Source organism: Aegilops tauschii, chromosome 7, assembly GCF_002575655.3.
Source record: "Aegilops tauschii subsp. strangulata cultivar AL8/78 chromosome 7, Aet v6.0, whole genome shotgun sequence".
NCBI lineage: Eukaryota > Viridiplantae > Streptophyta > Magnoliopsida > Poales > Poaceae > Aegilops > Aegilops tauschii.
The window spans coordinates 499,574,647-499,600,195 of NC_053041.3; the positions used below are offsets into that span (position 1 = coordinate 499,574,647).

Genomic DNA, 25,549 nt, shown 5'->3' on the forward strand with positions numbered 1-25,549 from the left:
CTGCAGCAAGCACAAAAATGAGAGGTGATAGGGGGTCACCCTGCCTCAACCCACATTTACATAAGAACTATTTTCCAGGTACCCCATTGAGAAGAACAGAAGAAAACCCAGTGCCATATATCATCTTAATCCAATTGATCCACTTAGAGCCAAAACCTTTGGCTTGTAAAATCTCAATAATAGTGTCATGGTTAAGCATATCAAAGGCCTTCTCAAAATCCAATTTCAGGAGAATCACATCTTGATTTGACTGGTAACACTGATGTATGTATTCAAAAGACTAGGCCAAACAATCTTGTATACATCTGTTGGATAAAACCCCATATTGGTTGGGGTGGATCAACTTGAGAATCTTCTTTTGCAGTCTGTTGGCCAGTAACTTGGTTAAGATCTTCAAAGTACAATTTAAGAGAGAGATTAGTGTGAAGTCATTGGGTTGTGCAGCATCATCTTTCTTGGGGATCAAGGTAATAAAATAATAATTAATACTCTATAGATTTACTGTCCCCAAATAAAAATCTTCAATAAGCCTGTAGAAATCAGGAGCCACAATATCCCAACAGGCTTTAAGAAATGTTGCATTAAATCCATCTGGTCCAGGTGCTTTATCAGCAGGCATCTTCATAATAACATCATGAATTTCTTTCTTAGTAAAAGGTATCTCTAGGTCTGACAAGTCATCATGTTGCAAGAGTAGAGACTGGAGAAGAAGTGGGTTTTCAGTTTTGGAAACTGAGCCCAATCTCTTCTTGAAAGCTCTGAAAAGAATAGCAGCTTTTGCATTATGGTCAGCATGCTCATGGTCTTCTTCATCTTTCAGCATAGCAATGTGGTTAAATCTGTGCTTAATGGTGGCTTTGGCTTGAAAGTATTTGGTGTTTGCTTCCCCCATCTTGATGTTTCTGATGGTAGCCCTTCGCTTCCAATAAATCCTCTGATGCTCATTAATAAGACTCAAATGATCAATGAGTATCCTCCTGCCATTAGATTGTTCCACGGACAAGTCCCTATATTCCTCAATGACATCATAGAACAGAATCATGAAGTTGATGTTCTGGATAGTATCTTTCAGGTTTGAAATAGTTTTGGCCCAGATCTTTAGGCCCTTCCTAAGCCTCTTAAATTTAGCAGCAATGCATTTTGCACTATCAGTTTCATGCACCTCTTGCTCCCAGTTATTTTTGACTACTTCCTCGAACTGGGGGTGCTTGAGCCAGAAATTCTCAAATCTGAATATTTGGGATCTAGGGATGCAGGTGCCCACTTTGATAACAATAGGGATGTGGTCTGAAGTGGTTTTGGCAAGAGGGATGGCTTGAGTAGAAGAAAACATGAGTGTCCATGCTTCAGAGGTAAAACACCAACCCGGCTTTTCCAGAAGAGGGGCTTCTTGCATATTGCTCCAGGTGAACTTTCTGCCTTTTAGAGGAATTTCAACAAGTGCTTGATTACTGATTGCTTCATTGAACAAGAACATGTCATTTATACTGCCACCATCTTTGTTTCTGTTGTGATGATATCTTATGTAATTAAAATCACCCAATACAAGCCAATTTTCATCATCCCCCACCTGATAGTTTTTGAACCAATCAAGAAAATCAACTCTTGCATCCTGTTGACAAGGTCCATAGATGTTGGTGAGTTTCCATGCAGTCCCAGAGAGTTTACAAGTAAAATTGATGGTCAAGGAGTAGTCATTCTGATGTATCAGCAACCCAGAGAATAATTGCTCATTCCAGGCAATCAACAGCCCACCAGAAGCACCATTAGAGGGAAGAAACTCAAATTTTGAGATGTTCTTTGGGCAGAATTTCCTAATATAAGCAGTGGCGAAATGGTCTCTTTTGGTCTCTTGGAGGCAGATGGTGGAACAAGCAGATTCAGCAATTTTATTGGATAGAGCATCCCATTTCTTGGGGTCATTGATGCCCCTAATGTTCTAGTTCAGAATATTCCAGTTTCTCTTCATAAGGATTACAGTAAACTAGAGGGAGGAGTGGGTGAGACTGATACTTGGAGAGCCAATAACACATCATACAGACCAGAGCAACCATAACAAGCAGAATAACACAGCACAGATCAACCCAGAGTTTCATAACACACTGAGATAAGGGATAACAAGTCTGCCACACAGAATCCATAAGGGAAAGAACCCAGTCATACACCACATAAACATGTGGACTCATGTCACCAAAAGATCAGGTACTATTACAGAAGATAGAAGAAAAGGCTTGCTACTTGGCATTCTTCCCACCAGTGGACCCCTCCTTAGCTTTGCTCGCACCATCCTTTGTTTTGGGGCATACCTTGGGCTTTTTGATCTTGGTGGTAATTTTATCTTCTGTAGTATCCTGAGCATTGACCTTGCAATAAGCAGTGTTCAGATTCTTAATAATCTTAGCAGGTAATGGTGGAGGGAAAGAATGACAGGCCATGCAGTCTTTATCCATTCAAACTGATTTTTTGTAACCTTTATTAATCTTTTGGAGTCTACAACTCCTCCTTACCTCTATTTCCACCAGTGGTCCCTTGTCCTTCCTCTTTCTGTTCTGATGCATAGCAGAGGTGGAGGAGGAAGTGATCTCTTGTGATCCACCCATAGAGTTAGGGGTGTTCTCCTGATCGTGAGAATTATCCAAGGGACAAGTAAGATTTGAGCTGACAGGACAGGATACTGGCAAGGAAAAAGGTAAATAGATCTCCTCATCCTTGTTTTGAGAGATAATTTCCTAGACTTTAGAAGTTACAAATTTTATGGCCCAGTCAAAATTTTCAGGTGATAGAAGAGTAACAGACAGAAAATTTACCTAGTCTATAGGTACCTGAATGATGTCCTTGCTGTTTTTTTAGGAGCAAAGTGCCTGGTCCAGATCATAGCTGTTGGAAATATGCCCTAGAGGAAATAATAAAATGGTTATTATTGTATTTCCTTGTTCATGATAATTGTCTATTGTTCATGCTATAACTGTATTAACTGGAAACCGTAATACATGTGTGAATACATAGACCACAACATGTCCCTAGTAAGCCTCTAGTTGACCAGCTCGTTGATCAATAGATGGTTATGGTTTCCTGACCATGGACATTGGATGTCATTGATAACAGGATCACATCATTAGGAGAATGATGTGATGGACAAGACCCAATCCTAAGCATAGCACAAGATCGTGTAGTTCGTTTGCTAAGAGCTTTTCTAATGTCAAGTATCGTTTCCTTAGACCATGAGATTGTGCAACTCCCGGATACCGTAGGAATGCTTTGGGTGTACCAAACGTCACAACGTAACTGGGTGGCTATAAAGGTGTACTATAGGTATCTCCGAAAGTGTCTATTGGGTTGGTACGAATCGAGACTGGGATTTGTCACTCCGTATGACGGAGAGGTATCTCTGGGCCCACTCGGTAATGCATCATCATAATGAGCTCAATGTGACTAAGGAGTTAGCCATGGGATCATGCGTTACGGAACGAGTAAAGAGACTTGCCGGTAACGAGATTGAACGAGGTATTGGGATACCGACGATCGAATCTCGGGCAAGTAACATACTGATTGACAAAGGGAATTGAATATGGGATTCATTGAATCCTCGACATCGTGGTTCATCTGATGAGATCATCGAGGAGCATGTGGGAGCCAACATGGGTATCCAGATCCCGCTGTTGGTTATTGACCGGAGAGGCGTCTCGGTCATGTCTGCGTGTCTCCCGAACCCTTTGGGTCTACACACTTAAGGTTCGGTGACGCTAGGGTTGTAGAGATATTAGTATGCGGTAACCCGAAAGTTGTTCGGAGTCCCGGATGAGATCCCGGACGTCACGAGGAGTTCCGGAATGGTCCGGAGGTAAATATTTATATATGGGAAGTCTTGTTTTGGTCGCCGGAAAAGTTTCGCGCATTATCGGTATTGTACCGGGAGTGCCGAAAGGGGTCCGGGGGTCCACCTGCCCCGGGGGGCCACATGGGCTGTAGGGGTGTGCGCCTTGGCCTATATGGGCCAAGGGAACCAGCCCCAAGAGGCCCATGCGCCAAGAGATAAGGGAAAGGGAGAGTCCTAAAGGGGGAAGGCACCTCCTAGGTGCCTTGGGGAGGATGGACTCCTCCCTGGCCGCACCCTTCCTTGGAGGAAGGGCCAAGGCTGCGCCCCCCCTCTCCCTTGCCCCTATATATATGTGGGGAAGGGGAGGGCAGCAATATCCTAAGCCCTGGCGCCTCCCTCTCCCTCCCGTGACACATCTCCCTCCTCCCGCAGCGCTTGGCGAAGCCCTGTTGGATCCCGCTACTTCCACCACCACGCCGTCGTGCTGCTGGATCTCCATCAACCTCTCCTCCCCCCTTGCTGGATCAAGAAGGAGGAGACGTCGCTGCTCCGTACGTGTGTTGAACGCGGAGGTGCCGTCCGTTCGGCGCTAGGATCATCGGTGGTTTGGATCACGACGAGTACGACTCCATCAACCCTGTTCTCTTGAACGCTTCCGCTCGCGATCTTCAAGGGTATGAAGATGCACTCCCCTCTCTCTCGTTACTAGTTAATCCATAGATTGATCTTGGTGATGCGTAGAAAATTTTGAATTTCTGCTACGTTCCCCAACAGTGGCATCATGAGCCAGGTCTATGCGTAGATTCTATGCACGAGTAGAACACAAAGTAGTTGTGGGCGACGATTTGTTCAATTTGCTTACCGTTACTAGTCTTATCTTGATTCGGCGGCATTGTGGGATGAAGCGGCCCAGACCGACCTTACACGTACTCTTACGTGAGACAGGTTCCACCGACTGACATGCACTTGATGCATAAGGTGGCTAGCGGGTGTCTGTCTCTCCAACTTTAGTCGGATCGGATTCGATGAAAAGGGTCCTTATGAAGGGTAAATAGCAATTGGCATATCACCGTTGTGGCTTTTGCGTAGGTAAGAAACGTTCTTGCTAGAAACCCATAGCAGCCACGTAAAACATGCAACAACAATTAGAGGACGTCTAACTTGTTTTTGCAGGGTATGCTATGTGATGTGATATGGCCAAAAGGATGTGATGAATGATATATGTGATGTATGAGATTGATCATGTTCTTGTAATAGGAATCACGACTTGCATGTCGATGAGTATGACAACCGGCAGGAGCCATAGGAGTTGTCTTAATTTATTGTATGACCTGCGTGTCAATGAAAAACGCCATGTAATTACTTTACTTTATTGCTAACCGTTAGCCATAGTAGTAGAAGTAATAGTTGGTGAGACAACTTCATGAAGACACGATGATGGAGATCATGGTGTCATGCCGGTGACGAAGGTGATCATGCCGCGCCTCGAAGATGGAGATCAAAAGGCGCAAGATGATATTGGCCATATCATGTCACTTTATGATTTGCATGTGATGTTTGTCATGTTTACATCTTATTTGCTTAGAATGACGGTAGCATAAATAAGATGATCCCTCACTAAAATTTCAAGAGATGTGTTCCCCCTAACTGTGCACCGTTGCGAAGGTTCGTTGTTTCGAAGCACCACGTGATGATCGGGTGTGATAGATTCTAACGTTCGCATACAACGGGTGCTGACGAGCCTAGCATGTACAGACATGGCCTCGGAACACAAGCAAAACACTTAGGTTGACTTGACGAGCCTAGCATGTACAGACATGGCCTCAGAACACAAGAGACCGAAAGGTCGAACATGAGTCGTATAGTAGATACGATCAACATGGAGATGTTCACCGATGACGACTAGTCCGTCTCACGTGATGATCGGACACGGCCTAGTCGATTCGGATCATGTATCACTTAGATGACTAGAGGGATGTCTATCTAAGTGGGAGTTCATTAAATAATCAGATGAACTTAATTATCATGAACATAGTCAAAAGGTCTTTGCAAATAATGTCGTAGCTTACGCTTTAGTTCTACTAAGATATGTTCCTAGAGAAAATTTAGTTGAAAGTTGATAGTAGCAATTATGCGGACTAGGTCCGTAAACTGAGGATTGTCCTCATTGCTGCACAGAAGGCTTATGTCCTTAATGCACCGCTCCGTGTGCTGAACCTCGAGCGTCATCTGTAGATGTTACGAAACATCTGACATACACGTTTTGATGACTACGTGATAGTTCAGTGTGTGATGCTAACGGTTTAAAATTGTGGCACCAAAGACGGTTTTGAAACGTCGCAGAACATATGAAATGTTCCAAAGACTGAAATTGGGATTTCAGACTAATGCCCACGTCAAGAGGTATGAGACCTCTGACAAGTTTCTTAAGCCTGCAAACTAAGGGAGAAAAGCTCAATCGTTGAGCATGTGCTCAGATTGTCTGAGTACTACAATCACTTGAATCGAGTGGGAGTTAATCTTCCAGATGAGATAGTGATGGTTCTCCATAGTCACTGCCACCAAGCTATTAGAGCTTCGTGATGAACTATAACATATCAGGGATAGACATGATGATCCTTGAGCAACTCACGATGTTTGACACCGCGAAAGTAGAAATCAAGAAGGAGCATCAATTGTTGATGGTTAGTAAAACCACTAGTTTCAAGAAGGGCAAGGGAAAGAAGGGATACTTCATGAAACGGCAAATCAGTTGCTGCTCTAGTGAAGAAACCCAAGGTTGAACCCAAACCCGAGACCAGGTGCTTCTGTAATGAGGGGAACGGTCACTGAAGCAGAACTACCCTAGATACTTGGTAGATGAGAAGGTAGGCAAGGTCGACAGAAGTATATTGGATATACATTATATTAATGTGTAGTTTACTAGTACTCCTAGTAGCACCAGGGTATTAGATACCGGTTCGGTTGCTAAGTATTGGTAACTCGAAATAAAAGGCTACAAAATAAACGGAGACTAGCTAAAGGTGAGATGACGATATGTGTTGGAAGTGTTTCCAAGGTTGATGTGATCAAGCATAGCATGCTCCCTCTACCATCAAGATTGGTGTTAAACCTAAATAATTGTTATTTGGTGTTTGCGTTGAGCATAGACATGATCGGATTATGTTTATCGCAATACGGTTATTCATTTAAGGAGAATAATGGTTACTCTGTCTATTTGAATAATACCTTCAATGGTCTTGCACCTAAAATGAATGGTTTATTGAATCTCGATCGTAGTGATACACATGTTCATGCCAAAAGATATAAGATAGTAATGATAGTACCACATACTTGTGGCACTACTATTTGAGTCATATTGGGATAAAACGCATGAAGAAGCTCCATGTAGATGGATCTTTGGACTCACTCGTTTTTTAAAAGATTGAGACATGCGAACCATGTCTATTGATATATATGCATGAAGAAACTCCACGCAGATGGATCATTTGGACTCACTTGATTTTGAATCACTTGAGACATGTAAATCATACCACATGGGCAAGATGACTGAAAGGCCTTGTTTTCAGTGAGATGGAACAAGAGAGCAACTTGTTGGAGGTAATACATTTTGATGTGTGCAGCCCAATGAGTGCTGAGGCACGCAGTGGATATCGTTATGTTCTTACTTCACAGATGATTTGAGTAGATGCTGAGTGTATTTACTTGATGAAACACAAGTCTGAATTATTGAAAGGTTCAAGTAATTTCAGAGTGAAGTTGAAGATCGTCGTGACAAGAGGATGAAAATGTCTATGATATGATCATAGAGATGAATATCTTAGTTGCGAGTTTGGCACACAATTAAGAAATTGTGGAAATTGTTTCGCGACTAATACCGCCTGGAACACCATAGCGTGATGGTGTGTCCGAACATCATAACTGCACCCTATTGGATATAGTGCATACCATGATGTCTCTTATCGAATTACACTATTGTTTATGGGTTAGGCATTAGAGACAACCGCATTCACTTTAAATAGGGCACCACGCAATTCCGTTGAGACGACACCGTATGAACTATGGTTTAGAGAAACCTAAGCTATCATTTCTTAAAAGTTTGGGGCTGCGACGCTTATGTGAAAAAGTTTCAGGCTGATAAGCTCGAACCCAAAGAGGATAAATGCATCTTCATAGAATACCCAAAACAGTTGGGTATACCTCCTATTTCAGATCTGGAAGCAAAAGTGATTGTTTCTAGAAACGGGTCCTTTCTCGAGGAAAAGTTTCTCTGGAAAGAATTGAGTGGGAGGATGGTGGAGACTTGATGAGGTCATTGAACCGTCACTTCAACTAATGTGTAGCAGGGCACAGGAAGTTGTTCCTGTGGCACCTACACCAATTGAAGTGGAAGCTTATGATAGTGATCATGAAACTTCGGATCAAGTCACTACCAAACCTCGCAGGACGACAAGGATGCGTACTACTTCTGAGTGGTACGTAATCCTCTCTTGGAAGTCATGTTGCTAGACAACAATGAACCTACGAGCTATGGAGAAGCGATGGTGGGCCCGGATTCCGATGAATGGCTCGAGGCCATAAAATCCGAGAGGATCCATGTATGAAAACAAAGTATAGACTTTGAAAGAACTACTTGATGGTCGTAAGGCTGTTGGGTACAGATGGATTTTAAAGGGAAGACAGACAATGATGGTAAGTGTCACCATTAAGAAAGCTCGACTTGTCGTTAAGATGTTTTCCGGCAAGTTCAAGGAGTTGACTGCAATGACACTTTCTCACTCGTAGCGATGCTAAGAGTCTGTTAGAATTATATTAGCAGTTACTGCATTATTTATGAAATCTTGCAGATAGGATGTCAAAACATTGTTTCCTCGACGATTTTCTTGAGGAAAGGTTGTATGTGATACAACCAGAAGATTTTGTCAATCCTGAAAGATGCTAACAAGTATGCAAAGCTCCAGCAATCCTTCTATGGACTGGAGTAAGAATCTCGGAGTTGGAATGTACGCTTTGATGAGATGATCAAAGATTTTGGGTTTATACAAAGTTTAAGAGAAACTTGTATTTCGAAAGAAGTGAGTGGGAGCACTATAGAATTTTTGATGAGTATATGTTGTTAACATATTGTTGATCAGAAATGATGTAGAATTTCTGGAAAGCATCCAGGGTTATTTGAAAAGTGTTTTTCAATGGAAAACCTGGATTAAGCTACTTGAACATTGAGCATCAAGATCTATAAGGATAGATCAAAAACGCTTAATAGTACTTTCAAATGAATACATACCGTGACAAGATTTTGAAGGAGTTCAAAATAGATCAGCAAAGAAGGAGTTCTTGGCTGTGTTGCAAGGTGTGAGTATTGAGTAAGACTCAAGACCTGACCACGGCAGAAGAGAGAGAAAGGACGAAGGTCGTCCCCTATGCTTTAGACGTAGGCTCTACAGTATGCTATGCTGTGTACCGCACCTAAAGTGTGCCTTGCCATGAGTTGGTCAAGGGGTACAAGAGTGATCCAGGAATGGATCACATGACAACGGTCGAACTTATCCTTAGTAACTAGTGGACTAAGGAATTTTCTCGATTATGGAGGTGGTAAAAGGAGTTCATCGTAAAGGGTTACGTCGATGCAAACTTTGACACTAATCCGGATGACTCTGAGTAGTAAACCGGATTCGTATAGTAGAGCAGTTATTTGGAATAGCTCCAAGTAGCGCGTGGTAGCTGCATCTACAAGATGACATAGAGATTTGTAAAGCACACACGGATCTAAAAGGTTCAGACCCGTTGACTAATAACCTCTCTCACAAGCGAGATATGAACAAACCCCATGGGTGTTGGATTCATTACAATCACATAGTGATGTGAACTAGATTATTGACTCTAGTGCAAGTGGGAGACTGTTGGAAATATGCCCTAGAGGAAAAACCTAAAAAGAAATTCATTACATTCAAGATTGATTAATGCCATAAAATGGAAGATAGTGATATACTTTTCATGTTATTGTTGGGAACGTAGCATGCAATTTCAAAAAAATTCTTACGATCACGCAAGATCTATCTGTTGGAAATATGCCCTAGAGGCAATAATGAAATGGTTATTATTGTATTTCCTTGTTCATGATAATTGTCTATTGTTCATGCTATAATTGTATTAACTGGAAACCGTAATACATGTGTGAATACATAGACCACAACATGTCCCTAGTAAGCCTCTAGTTGACTAGTTCGTTGATCAATAGATGGTTATGGTTTCCTGACCATGGACATTGGATGTCATTGATAACGGGATCACATCATTAGGAGAATGATGTGATGGACAAGACCCAATCCTAAGCATAGCACAAGATCGTGTAGTTCGTTTGCTAAGAGCTTTTCTAATGTCAAGTATCGTTTCCTTAGACCATGAGATTGTGCAACTCCCGGATACCGTAGGAATGCTTTGGGTGTACCAAACGTCACAACGTAACTGGGTGCCTATAAAGGTGCACTACAGGTATCTCCGAAAGTGTCTGTTGCGTTGGTACGAATCGAGACTGGGATTTGTCACTCCGTATGACGGAGAGGTATCTCTGGGCCCACTCGGTAATGCATCATCATAATGAGCTCAATGTGACTAAGGAGTTAGCCACAGGATCATGTGTTACGGAACGAGTAAAGAGACTTGCTGGTAACGAGATTGAACGAGGTATTGGGATACCGACGATTGAATCTCGGAGTCCCGGATGAGATCCCGGACGTCACGAGGAGTTCCGGAATGGTCCGGAGGTAAAGATTTATATATGGGAAGTCTTGTTTTGGTCGCCGGAAAAGTTCCGCGCATTATCGGTATTGTACCGGGAGTGCCGAAAGGGGTCCGGGGGTCCACCTGCCCCGGGGGCCACATGGGCTGTAGGGGTGTGCGCCTTGGCCTATATGGGCCAAGGGAACCAGCCCCAAGAGGCCCATGCGCCAAGAGATAAGGGAAAGGGAGAGTCCTAAAGGGGGAAGGCACCTCCTAGGTGCCTTGGGGAGGATGGACTCCTCCCTGGCCGCACCCTTCCTTGGAGGAAGGGCCAAGGCTGCGCCCCCCTCTCCCTTGCCCCTATATATATGTAGGGAAGGGGAGGGCAGCAATATCCTAAGCCCTGGCGCCTCCCTCTCCCTCCCGTGACACATCTCCCTCCTCCCGCAGCGCTTGGCGAAGCCCTGTTGGAATCCCGCTACTTCCACCACCACGCCGTCGTGCTGCTGGATCTCCATCAACCTCTCCTCCCCCCTTCCTGGATCAAGAAGGAGGAGACCTCGCTGCTCCGTACGTGTGTTGAACGCGGAGGTGCCGTCCGTTCGGCGCTAGGATCATCGGTGATTTGGATCACGACGAGTACGACTCCATCAACCCCGTTCTCTTGAACGCTTCCGCTCGCGATCTTCAAGGGTATGAAGATGCACTCCCCTCTCTCTCGTTACTAGTTAATCCATAGATTGATCTTGGTGATGCGTAGAAAATTTTGAATTTCTGCTATGTTCCCCAACAATAGCTCCTTCTTTGCCAAGGTATTTCTCCTCATCCTTGATTTCAACCCCTTGTTCATCAGATGAGATCTGTCTCTTCCCTGTGTCATTAAGATTATCAGGCATGAATATAGGAACAGGGAAACCTGGTGGAGCAGTGTCATCAGAGGAGGAGGATTCACCTTCACCTTCAGTAAAAATCATGGGATCAACAGCATTAGAAATCAGATCAGGATCTTGAACCTCATTCTGTTGCATTACGGTAGGAGGGGGTTCACATGCTGCTTGTTCTAGGGGGACAAACTTGTCCCTACTGAGAATTGGATCAGACTGAGCTAGTAAAACCTGAAGAGTGGACTCAAGTTGTGGTGCCTCCAAAGTGTCAGGAGCTACTGAGGATTTGATCCGTCCATTTGTGCTGTCAATACCAAAAACAGTCTTGAGTCTGGGGGTCAGTGAGCATTCACACTGCATTGGGTCCACTGAATGGAGAGCGTGATCCTCTGGAGTGACATTCGGAATAGCTATTAGATTTAGATCTTCCAGTGCTGGTTCCACCAGCCTTCTCTCAGCCTGTAAGACCACTATATGGGCCTCCTGGGCCAAAATGGGCTCTACAAGCTCCAATGGCCCAACTGGCCCAATATCAGCATTTACATCAGGAATGATAGGAAGGATTGGCGCCAAAGGCCCAACAACAGAAGTAGCGGTCTCAACACTGTGATCAGGTGGTTCTATAGAGTCAGTGACAATTGCTATTAGCCACTTGTTGCTCCTCACCTAGATGCTCTAGATCTTCTTCCAAAGGCTCCACCAACTCATTCAAATTCATAAACTCCCCTGCATGCAATTCCTGGTCTATAAGTTCCTGATCTACTTGCATGGCCAAGTGACCCCAACTAGGTAGGTCATCCATGTCGTCGTCATCTTCAACCTGTATGCCCAACTGGTTATCTAAGAGTGGATTCTGAACAGGTGCCTGAACTGCTTCTTTTTCATGGAATTGAAGGGGACCAATGAAGTGGTTGTGTTGGTTTTGGTGGAAATGAGTCTGGGCTGGGACAGGGTGGGGATTTCCATAAGGGGGAATTGGGTCCTCATCAGGTGCCTCCCTGCCCAAAGCAGTGTCTTGTAAAATCACCACAGGAACAGAGAGGGTAGCAGAATCATCTCCTTCCCCAATAACAATGCTAGCAGGAATGTCTCTAAGTTCTTCCATTATGAATTTAACCATGAGATTAGCTCTGTAGCTTTTATTCCTGTCCCACATCACAAATTTGCCAAATTTGCAGACTGCATTGTTGATCTCATGAATACTGCGGTGGTCCAAAGGAAATCCGCACAGTAAAATCCAAACTTCTTTGCTAAGATTCAGTTTACGCCAGTTCAGACCTTGATTGTGCTTTTCAAAAATAACATGCACATCCGTAAATGGATGTGGACTATTGTTGACTAGTTCATCTCGATCAAAAACACTATTGAGCTTGACATAAGCTTGGCCAAAAGGGCAGGGCGAGATCTCAGAAAGCCCCAGGTGCTTGACATCAGTAAGAAACTCAGCAAGTACCTCACGAATAGTAGAGAATTGAACCGGCAGATTGGGCATCGGGACGATGGTTGTGATGGCCCATTCTTCATGCGCCGTCGGGACCGCACCTGCAAGGATACAAATGCGGGCTGGTCTGCCCGCAACGTCGACGCTGTGGTGGCCAGCTGGGATGAAGGGGCTTGGGTCGAATGGGGAGGAGGCCATGGATTGAGTCATTGAGGATGAGGGAGGGTGAATGGCGAGGCGGAGTGAAGGGGATTGAGCTCTATCTCCGATAATTGATTATCTCAATCTTTGAGGTATGGAAATAGAGGAGGGGTTGTAATGGCGGATACCCACTCCGGCGGATATCGAGGCGTCCCCTCTGTTTCCTTGGTTGGTAGAGGCAATGACCACCCCTCTGACCGGCTGATTAGTCACATTCGCGGCAACAGTGCAGATTTGCCTCGGAATCACTTGATTCGGTGTCGATTGGGCTGTGGGCCGGATGACAGGGCTTGGGTTGGGCTGCTTAGAGGAGAAACAGTCCCGAGCAATATGGCCCCATCTCTTGCATGCTCTACTAAAACCACAAGTGCTCCCTGGGTGATTTTGGTAATTAATGTCAACATATCTCTTGTTGGACTAATGCTTCTATCTAGTATGTTTCACATGAGTTCAAAAATGGAGTGGCATGGACTAGAGGATGTGGAACCCCTTCAAGATGCTGAGGACAAAGGATTGGCTCAAGCTCAAAGCTCAGGACTCTACATTTCTATTTTAGTGGTCCAAGATCACATTGAGTCCATAGGAAAGCCAATACTATTAAGAGGGGATGAGGTGTTGCTTAATGGCTTGCTTGCTCAAAGTGCTTAGTGATATGCTCCAAAGCCCTCAACCACTTTCTCATATCCATAGTTGTCCCAAACCTAAAAGTCAAACTCGGACCCACCGATTCTTTCTATCCGGCGCCACCGAGTTCAGTTGACATAGCCACTGCCAGAAACCCTAATCAATTCGGTCTCACCGATGGGATCTCGGTCTCACCGAGATGGGCTTGCAAACTCTCTGCTGCCCGTTGCAATAATTTTGGTCCCACCGAGATATGCAATCGGCCCCACCGAGTTTGCTTGGCCAACACTCTGTTTCGCTTATTACCCAAATCGGTCCCACCGAGTTTGAGTAATCGGTCAAACCGAGATTTGGATTTACCCTAACCCTAGCACATCGGTCCCACCGAGTTGATCCAGTCGGTCCCACCGAAATGCCTGACGGTCACATTATGAACCAAATCGGTCTGACCGAGTTCTCTGAATCGGTCCCACCGAGTTTGGTGATTTGTGTGTAACGGTTAGATTTTGTGTGGAGGCTATAAATACCTCTCCACCCACTCTTCATTCGTGAAGAGAGCCATCAGAACATGCCTACACTTCCAATACATATTTTCTGAGAGAGAACCACCTACACTTGTGTTGAGGTCAAGATATTCCATTCCAACCACATAAATCTTGTTCTCTAGCCTTCCCCAAGTTGCTTTCCACTCAAAACTTCTTTCCACCAAATCCAATCCTATGAGAGAGAGTTGAGTGTTGGGGAGACTATCATTTGAAGCACAAGAGCAAGGAGTTCATCATCAACACACCATTTGTTACTTCTTGGAGGGTGGTGTCTCCTAGATTGGCTACGTGTCACTAGGGAGCCTCCGTCAAGATTGTGGAGTTGAACCAAGGAGTTTGTAAGGGCAAGGAGATCGCCTACTTCGTGAAGATCTACCCTAGTGAGGCAAATCCTTCGTGGGCGACGGCCATGGTGGGATAGACAAGGTTGCTTCTTCATGGACCCTTCGTGGGTGGAGCCCTCCGTGGACTCGCGCAACCGTTACCCTTCGTGGGTTGAAGTCTCCATCAACGTGGATGTACGATAGCACCACCTATCGGAACCACGGATAAAAAAATCTCCATGTCTCCAAATTGCGTTTGCTCACTCCAATCCCTTCTCTTACATTCTTGCAACTTGCATGCTTTATTTTCCGCTGCTCATATACTCTTTGTATGCTTGCATGCTTGCTTGATATGTATTGTGAATGTTTAAACTTGTGCTAAAACTCCACATCAACTTAAGAAAAATAAAAAACTGCAACTTTTCTTTAATAGAGTCTATTCACCCCCCTCTAGACACCTATTCTCGATCCTTTCAATTGGTATCAGAGCTTTGGTCTCCATTGCCTTGGTTTAAACACCTTTAGAGGAAGATGGATGTGTCTACTTTGGGGAGTCTTAGACGTAGAGTGCCTATTCTCGATGGAGAGTTTTTCTATGAGTGGAAAAATGAAATGCTTGAGATTTTCAATGAATATCATTTGAACAAGTACATTACTAGCCCTTGTGCACCTCATATTGATCCTTTGCATCCTACACCCGAAGAGGTTCTTGACATGATTCGCAATCTTAGAACCATCAATCTTATCATTAGGGGATTGCCCAAAAATTTGATTACTAATTTACCTACTCTTGATTGTGCCTATACTATATGGAGATTTCTTGAGGAACGATTTCCAGATTATTCCTTGAAAAATTTGGACGAAATCCTTCATAAATCTATCTCCTTGAGTAAGATGAATTCTACTGATCCTAGCTTTGGTGATTGTCTATTTGAGCTTACCAATCTCATGCGTGCCAAAGGAGATGTTGGAATCATTAGCAATATCATTTCCGAAGCTATTAGAATTCATAAAGATAACCATAGGAATGATCATTTATCTAATGAATTACCCTCTCTAGGAGTTGATCAATCACAAGATGATGTTGAACATGGATACTATGATGAGGATGATGATGATAGTGACTATGATCTTGATGATGCAATGAGACACTTTGGTCTTATGGCAAATCTTCGCGGCTACACGGCTAGAGGAAAGGAATGGGTCCTTGATAGTGGATGTACTTATCATATTACCGGAGATAAAGATATGTTCCATGAGCTTGCTGAAAACGACGGCCCTCGAAAGTATGTCACCTTTGGTGATAAATCAAAGGGTAAGGTAGTTGGCCTCGGTAAGGTGGCCATCTCACATGATAGCTCCATACAAAATGTCATGCTCGTTGTATCTCTTGGGTACAATTTACTTTCAGTATCTAGACTTGCTGATTTCGGTTTCAATGTTCTATTTACTGAGGTAGATTGCCAAGTGTTTCGTAGAGACAATCGTAAAATGGTCTTTACCGGCATACGTAGAGGTGATCTTTACATTGTTGATTTCACTAAAAAGGCTCAACCTAGAACTTGCTTAATTGCTAAATCTTCTAATGGCTGGTTGTGGCATAGAAGACTAGGTCATGTGGGCATGCGAAATCTTGATAAGCTTATTAAAGGTGATCATATCCTTGGAGTAAAAGATGTCATATTTGACAAGGATAGACTTTGTAGTGCTTGTCAGACAGGGAAACAGGTTGGAGGAAGTCATCGTGCGAAGAACACCATGACCACGAGAAGACCACTCGAGCTACTTCACATGGATCTCTTTGGTCCAAATGCCTACAAGAGTCTCGGTGGTAACTCATTTGGTCTAGTCATAGTTGATGATTTTTCAAGATTTACGTGGGTGTTCTTTCTTGATGACAAATCACAGGTCCAAAAGATCTTCAAAAACTTCGCTAGGAAGGCCCAAAATCAATTTGACGTGAAGATCAAAAAGGTTCGGAGCGACAACGGAACGGAGTTCAAGAACGCAAATGTGGATACCTTTGTTGACGAAGAGGGGATTTCACACGAGTTCTCGGCTACGTACACACCTCAACAAAATGGAGTTGTTGAGAGAAAGAACCGGACTCTTATTGAGATGGCAAGAACGATGCTTGATGAGTACAAGACTCCAAAACACTTTTGGGCGGAAGCGGTTGAGACAACTTGTCATGCAACAAATCCCTTGTATCTTCACAAGATACTCGGCAAGACGGCATACGAGCTCCTCACTGGTAACAAACCCCAAGTTGGATACTTTCGAGTATTTGGCTGAAAGTGCTACATTCTTGATAAGCATCGTCGTTCTAAATTTGCTCATAAATCTCATGAAGGTTTCCTACTTGGTTATGGCTCAAACTCTCACACTTACCGTGTCTACAACAATTTCACCCGAAAGGTTGAAGAGACGGTAGATGTGAAGTTTGATGAATCTAACGGCTCGCAAGTAGAGCAATTGGCAATTGATGTAGGAGACAAAGACCCTTCGGAAGCAATCCAAGACTTGTCTATTGGCAAGATTCGTCCAACGGAGGTGAAGGAGAGTACCTCGTCCGTCCAAGTGGAAGCTTCTACCTCACGACAAGGTGAACCAAGAATTGATACGGAAGCATCCACAAGTGGGACACACCAAGACGAAGAAAACGAGGAAGTACACCAAGATGAACATCAACAACCTCCTTCTCCACCACGACAAGAGAATGACAACATCAACAATGAAGAAGGCCAAGAAGAAGAACAAGATGAAGAAGATGTTCCACCCCGAGCCAAGCCAAAGCTCCCACGAGTTCGAGCAAGAATCGCCAAAGATCATCCCGTCGAGCAAATCTACAATGATATCCAAACCGGGAGAATCACTCGCTCTAAAACTCGTTTGGCTAATTTTTGTGAACATTACTCATTCATCTCTAGCATTGAACCTATGTAGGTTGAAGAAGCATTGGAAGATCCGGATTGGATAAATGCTATGCATGAAGAGCTACACAACTTTGAGAGAAATCAAGTATGGACATTGGTCGAGAAGCCCGACAAAACCACAACATCATTGGTACCAAATGGGTGTTTCGCAACAAGCAAGATGAAGATGGTCAAGTCGTCCGCAACAAAGTACGCCTAGTCTCCCAAGGCTACACTCAAGCCGAAGGTATGGACTATGGTGAGACATATGCTCCCGTTGCTAGACTTGAGTGCATTCGCATCTTACTTGATTATGCTAATCACCATGATATCACCTTGTACCAAATGGACATTAAAAGTGCTTTTCTAAATGGTGAAATTGAGGAGGAAGTTTATGTTAAGCAACCTCGCAGCTTTGTCAATCCTAAGAAACCTAATCATGTTAACAAACTTCACAAAGCCCTTTATGGTCTTAAACAAGCTCCTAGAGCGTGGTATAAATGCTTGACCAAGTTCCTTATTGAAAAAGGCTTTGAAATTGGTAAAATTGATTCTACTCTTTTTACTAAAAGGGTTAATGGAGAACTATTTGTGTGCAAAATTTATGTTGATGATATTATATTTGGTTCAACTAACCCTCATTTTAGTGAGAAGTTTGCAAAGCTAATGTCGGAGAAGTTTGAGATGTCTATGATGAGTGAACTCACCTTCTTTCTTGGTTTGCAAATCAAGCAAACTAAGGAAGGTACCTTTGTTTCTCAAACAAAGTACACCAAGGACTTATTCAAGAAGTTCAATATGCAAGAATGCAAAGGTATGTCTACACCCATGCCTACTAGTGGACATCTTGACTTGACTAAGGATGGTGAACCGGTTGATCAAAAGGTTTACCGCTCTATGATTGGTTCATTGTTATATCTATGTGCCTCCCGTCCTGACATTATGCTAAGTGTGTGCATGTGTGCACGATATCAAGCGGCCCCTAAAGAGTGTCATCTTAAGGCTGTGAAAAGGATAGTGAGATACTTAATATACACACCAAATTTTGGCATTTGGTATCCTAAGTAGTCTTCTTTTGATCTTGTTGGTTACTCCGATTCGGACTATGCCGGAGACAAGGTTGATAGAAAGTCCACTTCGGGTACTTGTCAATTTCTTGGTAGATCTCTTGTGTCTTGGTCCTCCAAGAAACAAAACTCGGTATCCTTATCCACCACCGAAGCGGAATACATTGCCGCTGGATCATGTTGTGCCCAATTACTTTGGATGACCCAAACTCTTAAAGATTATGGGATATATGTGAAACATGTTCCATTGCTTTGTGATAATGAAAGTGCTATTAAGATTGCTCACAATCCCGTGCAACATTCTCGAACTAAGCATATTGAAGTTCGTCATCATTTCATTCGAGATCATGTTGCCAAAGGGGACATTGATCTTAAGCATGTTCGTACCGATAAGCAATTAGCGGATATATTTACCAAACCGCTTGATGAGAAAGTCTTTTGCCGTTTGAGAGGTGAATTGCACATTATTGATGCTTCAAACTTGGAGTAGGAACTCCATTTGGATACATGCAAGGCATGAGCCTTTGACTAATCCTTGATACTTCTTTCATGATGCTATCTATATGTCTTGGATATTTATGCACCCTTGCATGCTATCTAAACCTTGTAGGTGCTTGGATGAACCTAAATCCATGAGATTGCAACTCACTCACATCTTGAGCAATCTCTACATCATCAAGTCTCTACACAATGGTGGTTGAAGACAAGGAAACACAAAACTCTTCAAACATATCCTTTGACAAATTCTACATTAAGATTTATGATTGTCATTTTGGATACACAAGTGCTCTTCCTTGCAAAGCTAACCCATGTAGGAAGATGAACTCAAATTCCAAGTGGTGCTCCCAACTCTTGATGATCTACATCAACCTTGAGCAACCCACACAAGTTCAACTACATGATCAAGATCAACACCATCACCCAAGGTACATTATTCCATCTTAGAGAAGCTTTACTCCAAATCATGGGGAAAAGCAACTCAACAAGATGTGAATACATCAAGATGCTTAAACAAAAAATGGTAACCCCATTTTGAGCTTAAACGATGAGTATGACCAAAGATCAAGTGACCTCACTTGACTCTTATGTCAATATACTCTAACATAGGTGAATTTATCACCGCCCAATTCTAGATGAAGTTCTCCTGTGTTTCCTCTTGCATTGGTCTCATGCATATGTGTTTCCCCTTTCTCAAAAAAAACTTCATCTAGATCTTTTTATTTCTTCTTGTTCTGCATTTTTTGCATCCAATTCTTTGCAAATCTTTCAGCAAATTCCTTGCAAATCCTTGCGAGATCTTAAGTGCCTAGTGAGCTGAGGTGACAAGTGTTTTCTCTGTGATGGACTCGGTCACACCAGTTTGTTTCTTTCGGTCCAACCAAATTCTCTCGGTGCCACCGAAGCACACAACTCGGTGCTACCGATTTCACTACAGGAAAGACAGCTTGCCACTTGTTCCTGCATACTTTTTCTCCAGCTCCACTCAATGACTCTTGTCCTCTACCAGCATCACATTCGACTTGCTTTGTGACTCAAGGACCAAACCCTTTTGTAATAAAAATCCAGAAGAGCCCTTCTTGGAAATTGATGTCAAAGGGGGAGAGAGAGATCACATCAAAGCTTAAAGAGAGATCACATCAAAGCAGGAGAGAATACTCAGGGGGGAGTGTAAGAAACCCCAGATGCCTGGTGTTCAAGAGGAGAGAAGTCACATGTCTTTAAGAGGGGCAAGACATGTTCATATTTGATTGTTTGCATTAGCTCTGTTTCTTTTCTTTGCTCTGATTTTCTGTTCCCTATCTTCTCCCAATATCCCATGCAAGATTCAGGGGGAGCAATACATCTAAGGGAAGGAAATCTCTGATTTTATTGCACATCTTTACTTTTGGGGACATGTTTATATCAACAGAGTACTCAGTACTCACTCTCTACATGTCATCCCAGTCTTGGTACTCTTGTGATTTCTTTTGTTTGCTTTGGCTAGTAGATGTATCTGTGTTATCTAACCTTGTTTACCCAGGTTCATTTCTTCCTAAGCCAACTCAAGATCACAAGGTAAGTATATGCATCACAGTCATGTGCATGAGGATTTCTTGCTGATGTACATATTGTTTGCAAGAAGGACTCATGAGCATGAAGGCACATTTCTCACATTCACATCATTTGCTCTGATGCATATAACAAAGATACATGTAACACATTGCTTACTCCGTCATGCTTATGCATTCACATGCTCCTATGTTCCATATTTACATGAGTGCATACATATAGGGGGAGCCTATGCATGTTACATGTCTTTCCAAAGCTTTACTTGTTGTTCTCTATATCTTTATCTAAAGCTTTGATGTATGTTGTCATCAATTACCAAAAAGGGGGAGATTGAAAGCACAAGTGCTCCCTGGGTGATTTTGGTAATTAATGTCAACATATCTCTTGTTGGACTAATGCTTCTATCTAGTATGTTTCAGATGAGTTCAAAAATGGAGTGGCATGGACTAGAGGATGTGGAACCCCTTCAAGATTGTGAGGACAAAGGATTGGCTCAAGCTCAAAGCTCAGGACTCTACATTTCTATTTTAGTGGTCCAAGATCACATTGAGTCCATAGCAAAGCCAATACTATTAAGAGGGGATGAGGTGTTGCTTAATGGCTTGCTTGATCAAAGTGCTTAGTGATATGCTCCAAAGCCCTCAACCACTTTCTCATGTCCATAGTTGTCCCAAACCTTAAAGTCAAACTCGGACCCACCGATTCTTTCTATCCGGCGCCACCGAGTTCAGTTGACATAGCCACTGCCGGAAACCCTAATCAATTCGGTCTCACTGATGGGATCTCGGTCTCACCGAGATGGGCTTGCAAACACTCTGCTGCCCGTTGCAATAATTTCGGTCCCACCGAGATATGCAATCGGCCCCACCGAGTTTGCTTGGCCAACACTCTGTTTCGCTTATTACCCAAATCGGTCCCACCGAGTTTGAGTAATCGGTCAAACCGAGATTTGGATTTACCCTAACCCTAGCACATCGGTCCCACCGAGTTAATCCAGTCGGTCCCACCGAAATGCCTAACGGTCACATTATGAACCAAATCGGTCTGACCGAGTTCTCTGAATCGGTCCCACCGAGTTTGGTGATTTGTGTGTAACGGTTAGATTTTGTGTGGAGGCTATAAATACCTCTCCACCCACTCTTCATTCGTGAAGAGAGCCATCAGAACATGCCTACACTTCCAATACATATTTTCTGAGAGAGAACCACCTACACTTGTGTTGAGGTCAAGATATTCCATTCCAACCACATAAATCTTGATCTCTAGCCTTCCCCAAGTTGCTTTCCACTCAAATCTTCTTTCCACCAAATCCAATCCTACGAGAGAGAGTTGAGTGTTGGGGAGACTATCATTTGAAGCACAAGAGCAAGGAGTTCATCATCAACACACCATTTGTTACTTCTTGGAGAGTGGTGTCTCCTAGATTGGCTACGTGTCACTTGGGAGCCTCCGTCAAGATTGTGGAGTTGAACCAAGGAGTTTGGAAGGGCAAGGAGATCGCCTACTTCGTGAAGATCTACCCTAGTAAGGCAAGTCCTTCGTGGGCGACGGCCATGGTGGGATAGACAAGGTTGCCTCTTCGTGGACCCTTCGTGGGTGGAGCCCTCCGTGGACTCGCGCAACCGTTACCCTTCGTGGGTTGAAATCTCCATCAACGTGGATGTACGATAGCACCACCAATCGGAACCACGGATAAAAAAAATCTCCGTGTCTCCAAATTGCGTTTGCACACTCCAATCCCTTCTCTTACATTCTTGCAACTTGCATGCTTTACTTTCTGCTGCTCATATACTCTTTGTATGCTTGCATGCTTGCTTGATATGTATTGTAAATGTTTAAACTTGTGCTAAAACTCCACATCAACTTAAGAAAAATTAAAAACTGCAACTTTTCTTGATTAGAGTCTATTCACCCCCCCCTCTAGACACCTCTTCTCGATCCTTTCATCTACACTTGATTCGGTTAGTGCAGTTGGGCCGAAGATGGCCATGCAACAAACACCGGACGCAATAAAGCCCATTAATAGCGGTTTGAATGGGCGAATTACCCGCTCCCGCATTATTGCCCTGAAATGACTCCGGGCGACGATCATGGTCCGAAGATTGAGATCTTCGAGGATCCTGTGAGTGATCGTGTCGGCAAATTGGGGCTGATGCATGTGGAACGAATGTGGTGGGTGATCTAAGAGCTTGTAGGTAAGATTTCCTAGGGTGATTGCGAAAGACATGAGTCCATTCATCCTCTTTTTCTTGGAGATATTGGTCGAGTTCCCAGCGAGAATTGGGACCTCCTGAGCCCCAAAGGAGAAAGTTAACATTGAGATCAGGTAGAGAGATGTTACCTCCTTTTAGCATTGAGAAACCCACTTCTTTAGATGAGATCGAAAATCAGAAAGACCAATTTTGCAGCAACTGGACCTTGAATAGAAAAGCACGGCCTCCAAAACATGAGAGGAGGATGGTGGCTACAGATTCCACCGTGAGTCTGATCCTTGAGCGGGTGAACTCAGCAACTAGAATGAATTCTTGCATGTCTTTACCTTCTTCATAGTTAATGGGTACACCCCATTTCCTCCATTCCTCAGCCGCAAAATCTTGTCCTTTGTCGAAGTTCAGGTCTGCAAGAGCCATCAGACTGTCTATGGTGGCCGCCGCGTCCGGAGTGGAGTACGGCGCGGCGAGGATCGTGGTCCGCCGCGGCCGGGAGGCCGGCGGCAGTCTAGGCGGAGGGGTCTAAGTTGCACAAGATTGCACACAGGGATCGCGAGTTCGCCTCCATAGTTGGTGATAGGTATATACAAAACAACCGTAAGATCTTTTCGTTCCAAAAGAAATTGATATGAAACTTGGAAAAAAATTGTCAGACAAGAAATGACTGATTAAAGCAATCAATTTGAGAAATGCAGTTCCTGCAATTTTGTATTTGAGAAATTCATTGTTTCTAAGTTGGTATTTACAAGCAACACCAGTGGTAGAGGCCAGAGGGACTAAGGACTCGCAAGCCACAACCCCCGCCCCCCCCCCCCACCCACCCAACATGATCACACAAGTGCATGTATGCATATGCTTATCCTCTAAATTCCCAAGAAAATTAGTTATCCACTTATTAAAGCAATCAATTTGAGAAATGCAGTTCCTGCAATTTTGTATTTGAGAAATGCATTGTTTCTAAGTTGGTATTTACAAGCAACACCAGTGGTAGAGGCCAGAGGGACTAAGGACTCGCAAGCCACACCCCCCCCCCCCCCCCCCCGCCACCCACCCAACATGATCACACAAGTGCATGTATGCATATGCTTATCCTCTAAATTCCCAAGAAAATTAGTTATTGTTTGGTCTTCACTACATATTGTTTGACCCTTCAGATGGAATGCTCAAATGAGCCTTGATTTTGAAATAATAATACCATAACCAGCGACGAGAAGTTTCCAAAATTGCATGCATTGAAAAAGGGAAAGAACCTCAAAATATGCACGAAACAAGCAAATGTAGTATAAGAACTATGAGAACCTACGTTCACTTGATCCCATCGACTGAGCTAAGATTCCAATTGCACACCAGTGACACGGAAACTGTACAAACCATCGATCCCCAAACGCATCAACAAAAACATGAATAGTGACCCGACGCATGGCCAAAAAACCTAGTAGGTTCATGGGTCTTGCAGTGGTGGTGGTGGTGGGGGGGTGTCAAGAAATGCTTCCAAGGAGAGGAACGCCGCAAAGCTAAATCGACCTTGCTACCAGCAACCATCACACATCGACCGATGACACGACAAGATCATTGGGAATTGTAGTTAAAAAAGGGGAGGCGGACCCAAATCGGGACGATACTGGATCTCCAAGAAGGATAACAACACTCCAAGGCATAACAATGGCCACTGCCATGCAAGGCTTTCACTGAAGCCCCATCCACAAATTGAAGGCAGCCGCCGCGCCACGAGGATGCAGAGAAGAAGCATACGTAGCCAACGTCGCACACCAACAAAGAACTAGTGCCAATCCACCAACCTGGCACATGATTTGGCCGGGCACCTACCCTGCACGACCAATGATGAAACGGTGACTTGGATTATGTATAGCGACTTAGCCACCTATCGTTTAGAATTAGTGGTTTGATTAACATGGATAGTTATATGTGCTGCACGATATTTTCTACAGTGTCATGTGTTACACGGTGCTACCGTCCATTTTCAATCCAATGGTAAAGTTACCCGGGACTTGGCAGATTGAATCCGCGACCCGACGTGACACATATTACAGAACCGACGAGGTACACCATCCCACCGGATCCATCTTTCTTGAATTTCTAGATCTGCCATGAGCAATACTAAGAGAAATGTGAACCTTTTTTGCAAAAAGAGAAATTTTATTAGCTTCATGTACAAAATGATAGAAATGTTAACCTGACCTGAAAAACAAAGAAATGTTAACTACGAATTAAAATGAGAGAATGCCCCTTCTTCTTCTTACCAAAAAGAACAGAAGAGAGGGAAAATACTTTTTCTTAAACTGAAAATGCAAGAGAGAACGCTAGCTAAGCCATAGGGCCTCTTTTCGAGTGTTAGACAAAACACTACCACTTTAGCGGTATGCATCCCATAGAGCTAACACCTTTAAAAAGTGACAGAAAACTATCAAAATTTCTTATTTTTTTTACTAACAACTACCTCTTTTGGAAGTGGACAGTTTAGATACTTTAAACGTGTTTATGACAAGCGGGGCCCGTTTGTCAGGGCTGACGTGGCATGAAAGTCAACTTCGCTTATTTTAATCATTAAGTTGACCGTTATGACATGTGGGGCCAACAACAACCTCCTTCTTCCTCCTCCTATCTCTTTCTGGCAATTCAACAAATACTTTTTGTGCATGAGAGGATACTAAGAGAAATGTTAGCCTTTTTTTTGCGAAAAGAGAAATTTTAGCTTTATGTACAAAATGATAGAAATGTTAACCTAATAACCT

The 25,549-nt window shown here is 43.5% G+C and overlaps 1 protein-coding gene across 1 annotated transcript; it reads right to left on the bottom strand.

Moving 5' to 3' along the window:
* Window positions 1–490: 490 nt before the first annotated feature.
* LOC141027302 (uncharacterized) lies at window positions 491–13,060 on the bottom strand. The gene is made up of 6 exons (XM_073504296.1): window positions 12,088–13,060; window positions 11,329–12,041; window positions 2,508–2,618; window positions 2,307–2,363; window positions 2,043–2,102; window positions 491–1,939 (listed from the first exon to the last, which is right to left on the bottom strand). The coding sequence occupies exons 1-6, from the start codon at window positions 13,058–13,060 to the stop codon at window positions 491–493; spliced, it is 3,363 nt and encodes a 1,120-aa protein (XP_073360397.1).
* Between the last annotated feature and the right edge of the window lie 12,489 nt (window positions 13,061–25,549).